General features: G+C 37.8%; 1 protein-coding gene across 1 annotated transcript; it reads right to left on the bottom strand.

Annotated features, from left to right (window-relative positions):
* Positions 1 to 6,083: 6,083 nt before the first annotated feature.
* On the bottom strand, positions 6,084 to 6,755 carry sf3b5 (splicing factor 3b, subunit 5). The gene is made up of 2 exons (XM_087802739.1): positions 6,654 to 6,755; positions 6,084 to 6,418 (listed from the first exon to the last, which is right to left on the bottom strand). Exon 2 carries the CDS (start codon positions 6,415 to 6,417, stop codon positions 6,157 to 6,159), a length of 261 nt encoding a protein of 86 aa, XP_087658865.1. The 5' UTR covers position 6,418; positions 6,654 to 6,755; the 3' UTR covers positions 6,084 to 6,156.
* Between the last annotated feature and the right edge of the window lie 8,898 nt (positions 6,756 to 15,653).

Genomic DNA, 15,653 nt, shown 5'->3' with positions numbered 1-15,653 from the left:
TCTTTATTTGTTCCAAACACACTTAAAATCAACAATTTTTTCTAGTACTTTTATTGAACAAAATATGATTTAAAAGCCAAAAACTAAATCAACATATTTTCTTTTAATCGATTGAAAAATATCAACACAGTATTGTCAAAGAATATATTGCGATATTTAAATGTATAATGATTTTCTTAAACCCTAATATATTTATATGTATTTAACAAGATCATATAAAAGTGAATAAAAGTATAATTATGAACATGTTGAAATATCTGTGGCTCGAAGAAAATGATCAGAAAAGTTAATATTATTATTATTATAATTATTAGTTAACAAATATATTGACGAAGGAAAATAATGACGATCTTTTCTTCTCACATATTCTAAACACGTGTAAATAATTTTTCTCTTCTGTCGAAGCTTTTCTGTTTCTGCCCACGTTGAGTTGAACAGGTTCGACCTCGACTCTCAACCCACGTCAACATTCAATGGATTCTTGCAAATTAATAGAAGCTCCTGATGTTTTAGATCAAGTTAAATAACATCAAATCAATAAATAATATCAAATCAATAAATCTTCATCAAATCAATAAATACCATCAAATCAATAAATACCATCAAATCAATAAATATTAATCAAATCAATAAAATACCATCAAATCAATAAATATTCATAAAATCAATAAATACCATAAAATCAATAAAATACCATCAAATCAATAAAATACCATAAAATCAGTAAAATACCATCAAATCAATAAATATTCATTTAATCAATAAATACCATCAAATCAATAAATCTTCATCAAATCAATAAAATACCATCAAATCAATAAATATTCATTTAATCAATAAATACCATCAAATCAATAAATATTCATTAAATCAATAAATACCATCAAATCAATAAATATTCATTAAATCAATAAATACCATCAAATCAATTAATATTCATTAAATCAATAAATGGAGACGAGTCTCAGGTTTGAAGTCGAGACTTTAAGTTCAGTCGATCAATAAAAATGTATCAAATAGAAATTAAAAAGGAGTGTGTGTTGTCAGGATGGTGTGTGTTGTCATGACCGTGTGTGTTGTCAGGTTGGTGGGTGTTGTCAGGATGGTGTGTGTTGTCAGGATGGTGTGTGTTGTCAGGTTGGTGTGTGTTGTCAGGACAGTGTGTGTTGTCAGGATGGTGTGTGTTGTCATGACGGTGTGTGTTGTCATGACGGTGTGTGTTGTCATGACGGTGTGTGTTGTCAGGTTGGTGTGTGTTGTCAGGTTGGTGTGTGTTGTCAGGATGGTGTGTGTTGTCATGACGGGGTGTGTTGTCAGGATGGTGTGTGTTGTCAGGTTGGTGTGTGTTGTCAGGTTGGTGTGTGTTGTCAGGATGGTGTGTGTTGTCAGGACGGTGTGTGTTGTCAGGATGGTGTGTGTTGTCAGGTTGGTGTGTGTTGTCAGGTTGGTGTGTGTTGTCAGGACGGTGTGTGTTGTCAGGACGGTGTGTGTTGTCAGGATGGTGTGTGTTGTCAGGACGGTGTGTGTTGTCAGGACGGTGTGTGTTGTCAGGATGGTGTGTGTTGTCATGACGGTGTGTGTTGTCAGGTTGGTGTGTGTTGTCAGGACAGTGTGTGTTGTCAGGATGGTGTGTGTTGTCATGACGGTGTGTGTTGTCAGGTTGGTGGGTGTTGTCAGGATGGTGTGTGTTGTCAGGACGGTGTGTGTTGTCATGACGGTGTGTGTTGTCAGGTTGGTATGTGTTGTCAGGTTGGTGTGTGTTGTCAGGATGGTGTGTGTTGTCATGACGGTGTGTGTTGTCAGGATGGTGTGTGTTGTCAGGTTGGTGTGTGTTGTCAGGTTGGTGTGTGTTGTCAGGATGGTGTGTGTTGTCAGGACGGTGTGTGTTGTCAGGATGGTGTGTGTTGTCAGGTTGGTGTGTGTTGTCAGGTTGGTGTGTGTTGTCAGGATGGTGTGTGTTGTCAGGACGGTGTGTGTTGTCAGGATGGTGTGTGTTGTCAGGATGGTGTGTGTTGTCAGGACGGTGTGTGTTGTCATGACGGTGTGTGTTGTCAGGTTGGTGTGTGTTGTCAGGACGGTGTGTGTTGTCAGGATGGTGTGTGTTGTCATGACGGTGTGTGTTGTCAGGTTGGTGTGTGTTGTCAGGTTGGTGTGTGTTGTCAGGACGGTGTGTGTTGTCAGGACGGTGTGTGTCGCCAGGACGGTGTGTGTTGTCAGGTCGGTGTGTGTTGTCAGGTCGGTGTGTGTTGTCAGGACGGTGTGTGTCGTCAGGACGGTGTGTGTTGTCAGGTTGGTGTGTGTTGTCAGGATGGTGTGTGTTGTCAGGACGGTGTGTGTTGTCAGGATGGTGTGTGTTGTCAGGATGGTGTGTGTTGTCAGGATGGTGTGTGTTGTCAGGACGGTGTGTGTTGTCAGGTTGGTGTGTGTTGTCAGGATGGTGTGTGTTGTCATGACGGTGTGTGTTGTCAGGTTGGTGTGTGTTGTCAGGTTGGTGTGTGTTGTCAGGATGGTGTGTGTTGTCAGGACGGTGTGTGTTGTCATGACGGTGTGTGTTGTCAGGTTGGTGTGTTTTGTCAGGACGGTGTGTGTTGTCAGGATGGTGTGTGTTGTCATGACGGTGTGTGTTGTCAGGTTGGTGTGTGTTGTCAGGTTGGTGTGTGTTGTCAGGACGGTGTGTGTTGTCAGGACGGTGTGTGTCGTCAGGACGGTGTGTGTTGTCAGGACGGTGTGTGTTGTCAGGACGGTGTGTGTTGTCATGACGGTGTGTGTTGTCAGGACGGTGTGTGTTGTCAGGACGGTGTGTGTTGTCAGGACGGTGTGTGTCGTAAGGACGGTGTGTGTTGTCAGGACGGTGTGTGTCGTCAGGACGGTGTGTGTTGTCAGGACGGTGTGTGTCGTCATGACGGTGTGTGTTGTCAGGTTGGTGTGTGTTGTCAGGACGGTGTGTGTTGTCAGGATGGTGTGTGTTGTCATGACGGTGTGTGTTGTCAGGTTGGTGTGTGTTGTCAGGTTGGTGTGTGTTGTCAGGACGGTGTGTGTCGTCAGGACGGTGTGTGTTGTCAGGTCGGTGTGTGTTGTCAGGACAGTGTGTTGTCATGACGGTGTGTGTTGTGCGGGCGAGTGTGTGTCGTCAGGACGGTGTGTGTTGTGCGGGCGAGTGTGTGTTGTCAGGAAGGTGTGTGTTGTCAGGAAGGTGTGTGTTGTCATGACGGTGTGTGTTGTGCGGGCGAGTGTGTGTTGTCAGGAAGGTGTGTGTTGTCAGGAAGGTGTGTGTTGTCATGACGGTGTGTGTTGTGCGGGCGAGTGTGTGTTGTCAGGAAGGTGTGTGTTGTCAGGAAGGTGTGTGTTGTCATGACGGTGTGTGTTGTGCGGGCGAGTGTGTGTTGTCAGGAAGGTGTGTGTTGTCATGACGGTGTGTGTTGTGCGGGCGAGTGTGTGTTGTCAGGAAGGTGTGTGTTGTCAGGAAGGTGTGTGTTGTCATGACGGTGTGTGTTGTGCGGGCGAGTGTGTGTTGTCAGGAAGGTGTGTGTTGTCATGACGGTGTGTGTTGTGCGGGCGAGCTCTCAGCAGGAACAGATGGCAGAAGAACTTTCACCAGCAGAAGATCCTGAGCTTCCTCTTCATGACTCATCATCGCCTCCTGGTGTTTGAAACAACTGATCCAGGAACTGCTGGGTCAGCTTGACATTCCCTCGTCAGAGTTTCTGTTTCATTTAGTCTTTGATTTCAACAAAAACATGTTTGTATGAAAGTGACAGAAAATACTGAATTTAAAATGAAACATTTGATCCGTTTATTTGTAAAGAATCAGAAAAAGAAAATGTAACTTTCAGGTAAAACATGATCATCAGCAGCTTTGAAACGTCTCAGTTGAACAAACATCGACGCAGGAGACGAACGGAATCATTAGAAGAAGAAAATAATCTTTTACTTCACACACACACACATGTACAGACTCACGTTAACACACACACACACACTCGTAGACTTGCACCCACATATACACACAAACACACTCGTACACTTGCACCCACATATACACACACATATACTTGCACACATATACACACACACATGCACAGACTCACGTTAACAAACACACTCGTACACTTGCACACACATATACACACACACATGCACAGACTCACGTTAACACACACACACGCACAGACTCAATTTAACAAACACACACACAGACCCACAGACTCACGTTAACACACACACACACACATCTTTTTTAAACATCTTCAATCATCTCTAACCTGTTGAGTGTTGAGAAGAAAATGACGACATCAGAGATAAACTGTTGCTCATGAGGAATTGAACCTTCAACCACAGATGAAAGTAGCTTCAGTTGAAGTGTTTCACCGACACGTGCACATGATGGTGTGTAGGTGAAGAACACAGTGTCACTGTTGCTGTGAAGACACTGTTGTGTTGTTGTGTATGTCATTGTGAAACTTTCATTTTCACGACAGACAAACTGCCTCAAAGGTGTTTTACCTTCAGGTAGTCGATGAAGCTTCATGAAGCATCAAAGTCCAGTAGATGTTGCTCTTTGCTACACACTTTTTTCAACAACTCGTGCCCCGAAGCCAACGACTGGGTTTGACTAACACTTGTGACACATCGTTTTAACTGAGGCGCCACCTGCTGACCTAAAGCTTCATGAAGCGTCACCATATTTTAATTGTCCAGTAGATGTCACTCTCTGCTTTATAATCAATTGTCTTGAAGAACTGGTCGACTGGAACCTCCTGCAGGGTTGGACTGGTGAGAAGTGATGATGAAGCTTCATGAAGCGCCACTATTATTATTATTATTATTTTAATATCCACTGTTCAATCGAATGAACACATCATTGTTAAAGTGATGGCGCCACCTGCTGACCTCTCAACACATGACACTGCTTCATGAAGCTTCATCCGCGCAGCACCACCTACAGGAGAACCGGTGGAACAGCTGCTCCCTGTCACACGTGGTGTTAGAGCTGGGATGGTCGCACGACAATTACCTACTTACTTACAACAAAGAAACACTTTTGATGAAACGACACTAAGATAAACAAAACAGTGAGATAAGAAATAAGATAGAAGATAATAAATGTTTGTTTCATAGAATATATTGACTAGAAGAGCAAGAAAATATTGATGCACTTAAATAAAGTTTTTTTTTTATTATTCTATCGATTTCAATAACAATCATTACAATTAAATTAACATCATGAACAAGTAAAGAAGTGATTGTGTTTTTCTGCAGCAACAGTGGCTCAATGTTTTAATACGTTTAAACTATTAATGCTTTTGAAAAACATCACAAAACATGAATTAAATGTGTTAAATATTATGAATTAAACAATACAATTAAATATGTGTCCAAAAGTTGTGTATAATAGACATTGAAATGTTGTATTTTTACACACAACTAGTAAAACAAAATAAACAAGATGTTAGTATTAAAGTGAACTTCATTATTTGACAAGAAAACTTCTAAAGTCACAGATTCTTTCCTCGTCATCTTTTATCTCCAAAGAGTTTGTTCTTCAACATGTTCGTATCTCAGGTGTGAAACCACCAGAACTTTAAACTTCTCCACGTGAACTGTCCATCAATCAAAGTCATTTTTGATGAAAGTATTGATAGAAAAAGATATATATAGAACAGAGTAATTTAGGAAAGAAATTAAGAAATAAACAAAATGTAAGAATACATTTAAAACATGAAACAAATGATTTATGAAATATGTGAAGATATTTCTATCATAAGTGCATCAGTAAGGCCTTTGTTTAATAATTCATGTTTTTTAATCAACCGACGACATATTATATATGAATGAAATCGATAATTTTTCCTTATGCTAATGTTGATTATCTTGACCTTTAAAGTATATATTTGATTGAGTATTGTTTGGATTGTTTAAGCGCTTTGTGACCCTGGTCTGGAAAAGCTCTATATAAATAAAAATTACTAACTTAACACATTTATCATGTAATTCTAATTTAATACAGAATTAAAGTAAAAACCTGTTTCAATAATACAGTCAGTTTTCTTCAGGGAATGATGTGAAAATAAAGAAATTAAAAAACCGTTTTAACATCAGATTTATTTCAACAGTTTCGTAAAAAAGGGAAAAACAAAAGGTTTTCTGTCCATCCGCTCACGCGTCGTCAGGCTTGTCTCCAGGAGGTCCGCACGGCTGCAGCATCTTCTCCATCAGGTTGAATCTGACCCGAGCTTTGCTCTCGTTCTCGGCCACAGAGAAGTAGTTGAGCAGGTCGAAGTGACCCATGTACGAGCAGTACGAGTCCCGGTGCTGGTTCACCAGCCACTCCCACTTGCTCGTGTCCGCGTGCCCGGTGCCGATGTACTTGGACTGCAGATGCTCCAGCTGACTGTGGATGTTGTATCGATCAGTCATCCTGGCGCGGAGAAGATCGATTCATCGATTAATCGAGGAATGTATCGAAAAACAACACACGTTAGCATGTAGCATGTTAGCCTACATTAGCATCTGTTGAGAAGCAACAATGAATAACAACACGTGAAGTCACTAGTGAAGCTCGAGTGAAATGTTTCGACATAAAACAACATAATGTCGAACTTTAGGTTTAAGTTTTATTCATTATTTCCAGCGAATAAATAAGAAAATCTTACTTTGTTGTTTCCGACGATGATCGTTTGAACGTAAATCCAGAAGCGGAAACAAGCGGAGTGGCTCGCTTTTAAAAATGTTCCGAGTAGAACAACAGCGGCGACTTTAGTTCCGGTGGTATTTTTAACATCCGGTGCGTCTGTTTGTATTTTAGCTCAAATACAAAAGTAACTTAATAAATAAAAAATAAAACCAAAAAAGATAGAAGTAGAAATTAAAAAGAACAAACTTTTGATATCAAACAATTAAAATAGAGAAAGAAAAAATATAGATAGAAGATAAGAGAAAAATAAAATATAAAAATATAAATACTATAATAATAAATAGATTTAAATAAAAAAATGGAAATAAAAATATTAGAAATAGAAATCAAAGATAGAAATAAAAAATAAAATAGATAAACAAAACACATTTATGGTAATTAAAAAAAGGAAAAATAATAATTGCACAAATCTATTCATATACAAACATACACATATATTTTGAAAATGAAAAACAATGAATTCTTTAAATCACAAGTGAAGGGAGTGAATAATAGTTTCAGCAGGTGGTTCATAATGTTTGAAGTAGAGAAAAACATCCCGACGCAGCCACACGTCGCTCCTCGTCAACATCATCACGGTGGAGGTCGTCAGCAGCACTGAGGTCCTGAGGGTGAACATCAGGGAGGACCTCAGCTGGACACACCACCTCCCTGGTGAAGACAGCCCAGCAGCGCCTGCACCTCCTGTTTCTCCTCTCATCCTCCACACCTTCTACAGAGGGACCATCGAGAGCCTACTGACCAGCAGCATCTCCATCTGGTTGGGGAACTTCAAGGCCTCCGACTGGAAGTCTCTGTGGTGAGGACCGCGGAGAAGATCCTCAGGACACCACTCCCCCCCATCCAGGACGTGGCTAAACCACACTGTTTGAACAGAGTCCACAGAATTCTGTCCGACCCCATCCACCCCTCTATGGACTGTTCTCTCTCCTGGCGTCTGGCAGAAGGTTCCGCAGCATCTGCTGCACAACAGAAAGATTTAGAAACAGCTTCTTCCTTCTGACCATCAAACTGTTGAATGAAATTGAGCTATGAAATATTTAACATATTATGTATTTATTCTATTTATACATGTTGCACTATTTTTAACTTATTTATATTTATACTATTATATACATTAATTACTATATGCAATATTTAAAATGTTCTTTATTTATTCTGTTTATGCTATATTGAACTATTTTTAACTTATTAATTAATTTAAGTAAGTCTAAAATCTATTGTCTGCCTTGAATATTTCAAAACTAACTGTTGATAAGCTTCTTATGACACTGGAATATTTCTCCACAAAGATGTTACATTATTTAAAGACTTAATCTCTTAAGTATTTATAGGATATATGTGTAGTATTGTGGAGTACTTGACTCTGGTGTTGTGATAGTGTAGTAACAAGTATATATGTGTAGTATTGTGGAGTACTTGACTCTGGTGTTGTGATAGTGTAGTAACAAGTATATATGTGTAGTATTGTGGAGTACTTGACTCTGGTGTTGTGATAGTGTAGTAACAAGTATATATGTGTAGTATTGTTGAGTACTTGACTCTGGTGTTGTGAAAGTGTAGTAACAAGTATATATGTGTAGTATTGTCCAGTACTTGACTCTGGTGTTGTGATAGTGTAGTAACAAGTATGTATGTGTAGTATTGTCCAGTACTTGACTCTGGTGTTGTGATAGTGTAGTAACAAGTATATATGTGTAGTATTGTTGAGTACTTGACTCTGGTGTTGTGATAGTGTAGTAACAAGTATATATGTGTAGTATTGTGGAGTACTTGACTCTGGTGTTGTGATAGTGTAGTAACAAGTATATATGTGTAGTATTGTGGAGTACTTGACTCTGGTGTTGTGATAGTGTAGTAACAAGTATATATGTGTAGTATTGTGGAGTACTTGACTCTGGTGTTGTGATAGTGTAGTAACAAGTATATATGTGTAGTATTGTCCAGTACTTGACTCTGGTGTTGTGATAGTGTAGTAACAAGTATATATGTGTAGTATTGTCCAGTACTTGACTCTGGTGTTGTGATAGTGTAGTAACAAGTATATATGTGTAGTATTGTCCAGTACTTGACTCTGGTGCTGTGATAGTGTAGTAACAAGTATATATGTGTAGTATTGTCCAGTACTTGACTCTGCTGTTGTAGTATTTACAGACCACATGACTCTTGATGAAGTCCTAAATACTTTCATTTGTTTTCAAACCAAAATATGTCCAAACATCAGCTTTGAAAGGTGCTGGAATCACTGTATCCTCTCGTCCTCAGTCATCATTCTTCCTGTTGCTGTGGAGAACGTAAAGACTGCTGCCATCTAGAGGCCACACATGCTGAGATTATTTGCATGTTAATAAAAAAAACTATTTCATTGAAACCATTAAATAACTTTAATATGAATAAAATGTGATTTTAATATATTATCTATATATTAACTCTAATAACAACATGATGCAAACAGTGCCCCCTGCAGGGCATTAGGATCCTCGAGTCGGTCTCCGCTGGTTACAGTCATTTTAATGATTCATTTAGGATCAATAATGAATGACATGTTGTGTAGTTGATGTGTTCTGGCCTCGCTTCATCCACGAGCATCTATAAAACACGTCATGACGACTCTCTCTCTCTCTCTCTCTCTCTCTCTCTCTCTCTCTCTCTCTCTCTCTCTCTCTCTCTCTCTCTCTCTCTCTCTCTCTCTCTCTCTCTCTCTCTCTCTCTCTCTCTCTCTCTCTCTCTCTCTCTCTCTCTCAAGTGTGTTTTAAAGCTGCAGAGGTTTGTGACGACAGTCGCTTTATTTGAAGAATGAATGGAAATATTTGTCCAGGAAAATAAAAGCTTTCCTGCCTGAGGAGGAGCATGCGAGTGATCCAGAGAAGTATTTATAAATCTGTGACTATGATGTATTTGCTTCTGTTCTCTCACAGGAAGTGAAGCTTCACAGGATGTTGACACTCGTGGCTCGTTGAGCAGCTTCTTGGGATTTTCTTCTTCATTTTTCTTCCACTGAACTCACGTCATGATTCACAAGAGCTGCTGGACTGTGATCGACTCACGGTTCATGTTCACTGTTCTCTCTCCTGGCGTCTGAAGGTTCCGCAGCATCTGCTGCACAACAGAAAGATTTAGAAACATCTTCTTCCTTCTGACCATCAAACTGTTGAATGAAATATGACTTGAGCTATGAAATATTTAACATATTAAGTATTTATTCTATTTATACATGTTGCACTATTTTTAACTTATTTATATTTATACTTTTATATACATTAATTACTATATGCAATATTTAAAATGTTATTTATTTATTCTGTTTATACTATATTGAACTATTTTTAACTTATTAATTAATTTAAGTAAGTCTAAAATCCATTGTCTGCCTTGAATATTTCAAAACTAACTGTTGATAAGCTTCTTATGACACTGGAATATTTCTCCACAAAGATGTTACATTATTTAAAGACTTAATCTCTTAAGTATTTATAGGATATATGTGTAGTATTGTGGAGTACTTGACTCTGGTGTTGTGATAGTGTAGTAACAAGTATATATGTGTAGTATTGTGGAGTACTTGACTCTGGTGTTGTGATACTGTAGTAACAAGTATACATGTGTAGTATTGTCCAGTACTTGACTCTGGTGTTGTGATACTGTAGTAACAAGTATATATGTGTAGTATTGTGGAGTACTTGACTCTGGTGTTGTGATACTGTAGTAACAAGTATATATGTGTAGTATTGTCCAGTACTTGACTCTGGTGTTATGATAGTTTAGTAACAAGTATATATGTGTAGTATTGTGGAGTACTTGACTCTGGTGTTGTGATACTGTAGTAACAAGTATACATGTGTAGTATTGTCCAGCACTTGACTCTGGTGTTGTGATACTGTAGTAACAAGTATATATGTGTAGTATTGTGGAGTACTTGACTCTGGTGTTGTGATACTGTAGTAACAAGTATACATGTGTAGTATTGTCCAGTACTTGACTCTGGTGTTGTGATACTGTAGTAACAAGTATATATGTGTAGTATTGTGGAGTACTTGACTCTGGTGTTGTGATACTGTAGTAACAAGTATATATGTGTAGTATTGTCCAGTACTTGACTCTGGTGTTATGATAGTTTAGTAACAAGTATATATGTGTAGTATTGTCCAGTACTTGACTCTGGTGTTATGATAGTTTAGTAACAAGTATATATGTGTAGTATTGTGGAGTACTTGACTCTGGTGTTGTGATAGTGTAGTAACAAGTATATACGTGTAGTATTGTGGAGTACTTGACTCTGGTGTTATGATAGTGTAGTAACAAGTATATATGTGTAGTATTGTGGAGTACTTGACTCTGGTGTGTTCAATTCAAGTGATTTGTGTGATTCAGTCTTTCAGTTTGTTTGTGTTGTTGTTTGTCGTTGTTGTGATTCAAGGATGGAAACATGTTCAGATTCTTCTGAGTCATTGAATCACGAGAACAACACGTGTGTTGAAGACATGATCGTTACTACATGTTAGTGTGGATTTTCTTCACTGCAGGATTGTTGAAGGTCAATGAAGTATTTATTCTTAATCTGTAAAAACACGTTTCACCGTATTTTATCGATCTATCCTTTATCTATCTATCTATCTTTTTATCCATCTATCTTTTTATCTATCTATCTTTTCATTTATCTATCTTTTCATTTATTTAAATGTTCTTTACGACGGTTATTGAACATCAATGTGCATTTCACACATAAACCTTCAGTGACGTACGTTTGAATGAATCCACGTCTCAAGATCTACTTTATGTTCTTTATACTCCACAGGATGAGCATCAGTGCATTACATCAAAATATCACTCCCACTACAGTCCGTGTGGTTTCCATGGCCACGGCACACGTGCTCTGCATCGCCCCTCAAACACACACACAAACACACACACTGAAGCGACACACACACACACACACACACACACACACACACACAAAAACACACACTGAAGCGACACACACACACACACACACACACACACACACACACACACACACACACAAACACACACACTGAAGTGACACACACACAAGCACCACTATTGATCTCATAAAGGGCAACATTATTTATAAACAAAAATACATTTACTCACGTAGTTCATGGAGGAAATAAATCAATCCTTTGAATCTCGTGAAAGACTCAAAGTTAACATAACTTTCTTAACAACGTCCAGCTTTTCTTAAAAAGTCCTTTTTGAAAATGTCTTTGCAAGTTTATCCTCGACCAGATCAAGATCTTCATTGTGTTGAAAAACAAAGAGTTCAATGAACTAAAATCATCGTTTCAGCTCCATGTGACTCAGTGCTGTCCAATCAGACGACATGAACGTGTCACATGTTCAACGAGCTCAAGCTGTGACGCGTGAAGCTTCCAAAGCGCTGACGTTGTGTCGCTAACTCTCATCTGATTGGTCAACAATCCTTCGGCCGCCGTTGATTTCAATAAAGCCAAAGAGCCAGCTCTGAAACGACTGAAGGCCTCGGGTATCACATGACCGGCTGCTCAAATATGATTGGACGAAGCTCACACATGAACCTTCAATCCTGGAAGCAACAAGAGGAAAGAAATGAAATGAAGAGAAAAGACTGTGAGGAATAATTTAATACATATTTATGAAAAATAAACAATAATTTAAAAAATAAAGAATAAACCTTTTTTTTAATTAAAAAATGATATGTATTTTCTGATAATCCTGCCTCTGTTGAACTGAAGACGACAACATTGTAAGAAACACATCAGAGCAGCAGGTTTTACTCTTTTTTACTCGTTTTCTTTTTTAATAAAATGAAAACACTTTAAAAAAAATAAATTTTGTTTACGCTAGAGTTTCATATTTTAACCAAAGTTACATTTAGATCATTAATGATTGAATTATAATATAAACGTTGCATTTAAAAAGTACATTTGTTATGCAAATATAGTTTTTATTAATCATTCAATAAAACCGAATTCAATCTTGAAAATTAAAATCATTTCATTTCATTTTTATTTAAAAAAAAGGTTGATGCTTAATAAACAACAACATTTAAAAGGAAATCCAAGGTTCTAACATTAAAAATGTAAACTTCAGGCAATATTCTGATGACACTGATAAATAAAAACAATAACTTTGTATCTTAATATTTTCTTACTTTCATTTTAAATGATGGTTAAAAATAAAGATGAACTTCTAATGCATTTTTAAACGTGTAAACCAGACGTGCTGCAGAATCAACTGATAAAATGGTGACTTTACTTCAGTCTGAGGACGTTTGCAGTGAATCAAAGTGAAATAAACGTCCAACACATCCTCAGTTTGAAGGTGTCGGCGCTTTACGAGGAGAATCTACGAGGAGAATCTACGAGGAGAATCTACGAGGAGAATCTACGAGGAGAATCTACGAGGAGAATCTACGAGGAGAATCTACGAGGAGAATCTACGAGGAGAATCTACGAGGAGAATCTACGAGGAGAATCTACGAGGAGAGCAAATCAAAGTGAAGGTGTGTTGAGTCACTGAAGTAAAGGATCTGATGTTTGACTCACTTCTGATCGTCTTGTTACGAAACACGTCAGAGATTTGAAGCTTCAGTTCGAAGTGAGAAACATTTGAAACTACGTTGGTTTGAAGTTTTTATTCAACTGTCGACAGAAACAGTTTTTTTTATTAACTTATTTTACTATAAGAGGATCATAGTAGGTGTGTGTTGATAGTATCACGATACAATGATACAATATATAGTAATATATAATGATAGTGTAGTAACAAGTATATATGTGTAGTATTGTCCAGTACTTGACTCTGGTGTTGTGATAGTGTAGTAACAAGTATATATTTGTAGTATTGTCCAGTACTTGACTCTGGTGTTGTGATAGTGTAGTAACAAGTATATATGTGTAGTATTGTCCAGTGCTTGACTCTGGTGTTGTGATAGTGTAGAAACAAGTATAAATGTGTAGTATTGTCCAGTACTTGACTCTGGTGTTGTGATAGTGTAGTAACAAGTATATATGTGTAGTATTGTCCAGTACTTGACTCTGGTGTTGTGATAGTGTAGTAACAAGTATATATGTGTAGTATTGTCCAGTACTTGACTCTGGTGTTGTGATAGTGTAGTAACAAGTATAAATGTGTAGTATTGTCCAGTACTTGACTCTGGTGTTGTGATAGTGTAGTAACAAGTATATATGTGTAGTATTGTCCAGTACTTGACTCTGGTGTTGTGATAGTGTAGTAACAAGTATAAATGTGTAGTATTGTCCAGTACTTGACTCTGGTGTTGTGATAGTGTAGTAACAAGTATATATGTGTAGTATTGTCCAGTACTTGACTCTGGTGTTGTGATAGTGTAGTAACAAGTATATATGTGTAGTATTGTCCAGTACTTGACTCTGGTGTTGTGATAGTGTAGTAACAAGTATATATGTGTAGTATTGTCCAGTACTTGACTCTGGTGTTGTGATAGTGTAGTAACAAGTATATATGTGTAGTATTGTCCAGTACTTGACTCTGGTGTTGTGATAGTGTAGTAACAAGTATATATGTGTAGTATTGTCCAGTACTTGACTCTGGTGTTGTGATAGTGTAGTAAGAAGTATAAATGTGTAGTATTGTCCAGTACTTGACTCTGGTGTTGTGATAGTGTAGTAACAAGTATATATGTGTAGTATTGTCCAGTACTTGACTCTGGTGTTGTGATAGTGTAGTAACAAGTATAAATGTGTAGTATTGTCCACTACTTGACTCTGGTGTTGTGATAGTGTAGTAACAAGTATATATGTGTAGTATTGTCCAGTACTTGACTCTGGTGTTGTGATAGTGTAGTAACAAGTATAAATGTGTAGTATTGTCCAGTACTTGACTCTGGTGTTGTGATAGTGTAGTAACAAGTATATATGTGTAGTATTGTCCACTACTTGACTCTGGTGTTGTGATAGTGTAGTAACAAGTATATATGTGTAGTATTGTCCAGTACTTGACTCTGGTGTTGTGACAGTGTAGTAACAAGTATAAATGTGTAGTATTGTCCAGTACTTGACTCTGGTGTTGTGATAGTGTAGTAACAAGTATATATGTGTAGTATTGTCCACTACTTGACTCTGGTGTTGTGATAGTGTAGTAACAAGTATAAATGTGTAGTATTGTCCACTACTTGACTCTGGTGTTGTGATAGTGTAGTAACAAGTATATATGTGTAGTATTGTCCACTACTTGACTCTGGTGTTGTGATAGTGTAGTAACAAGTATATATGTGTAGTATTGTCCAGTACTTGACTCTGGTGTCGTGATAGTGTAGTAACAAGTATATATGTGTAGTATTGTCCAGTACTTGACTCTGGTGTTGTGATAGTGTAGTAACAAGTATATATGTGTAGTATTGTCCAGTACTTGACTCTGGTGTTGTGATAGTGTAGTAACAAGTATATATGTGTAGTAATGTCCAGTACTTGACTCTGGTGTTGTGATAGTGTAGTAACAAGTATAAATGTGTAGTATTGTCCAGTACTTGACTCTGGTGTTGTGATAGTGTAGTAACAAGTATATATGTGTAGTATTGTCCAGTACTTGACTCTGGTGTTGTGATAGTGTAGTAACAAGTATATATGTGTAGTATTGTCCAGTACTTGACTCTGGTGTTGTGATAGTGTAGTAACAAGTATATATGTGTAGTATTGTCCAGTACTTGACTCTGGTGTTGTGATAGTGTAGTAACAAGTATATATGTGTAGTATTGTCCAGTACTTGACTCTGGTGTTGTGATAGTGTAGTAACAAGTATATATGTGTAGTATTGTCCAGCACTTGACTCTGGTGTTGTGATAGTGTAGTAACAAGTATATATGTGTAGTATTGTCCAGTACTTGACTCTGGTGTTGTGATAGTGTAGTAACAAGTATATATGTGTAGTATTGTCCAGTACTTGAATCTGGTGTTGTGATAGTGTATTAACAAGTATATAT

The sequence above is a fragment of the Callionymus lyra genome, chromosome 11 (genome assembly GCF_982586985.1).
Source record: "Callionymus lyra chromosome 11, fCalLyr1.hap1.1, whole genome shotgun sequence".
Classification (NCBI taxonomy): Eukaryota; Metazoa; Chordata; class Actinopteri; order Syngnathiformes; family Callionymidae; genus Callionymus; species Callionymus lyra.
This window is presented reverse-complemented; position numbering and strand designations above follow the sequence as displayed.

Coding starts and splice junctions, on each gene's coding strand:
- sf3b5 (XM_087802739.1), bottom strand. CDS start 6,417: ATGACTGATCGATACAACATCCACAGTCAGCTGGAGCATCTGCAGTCC.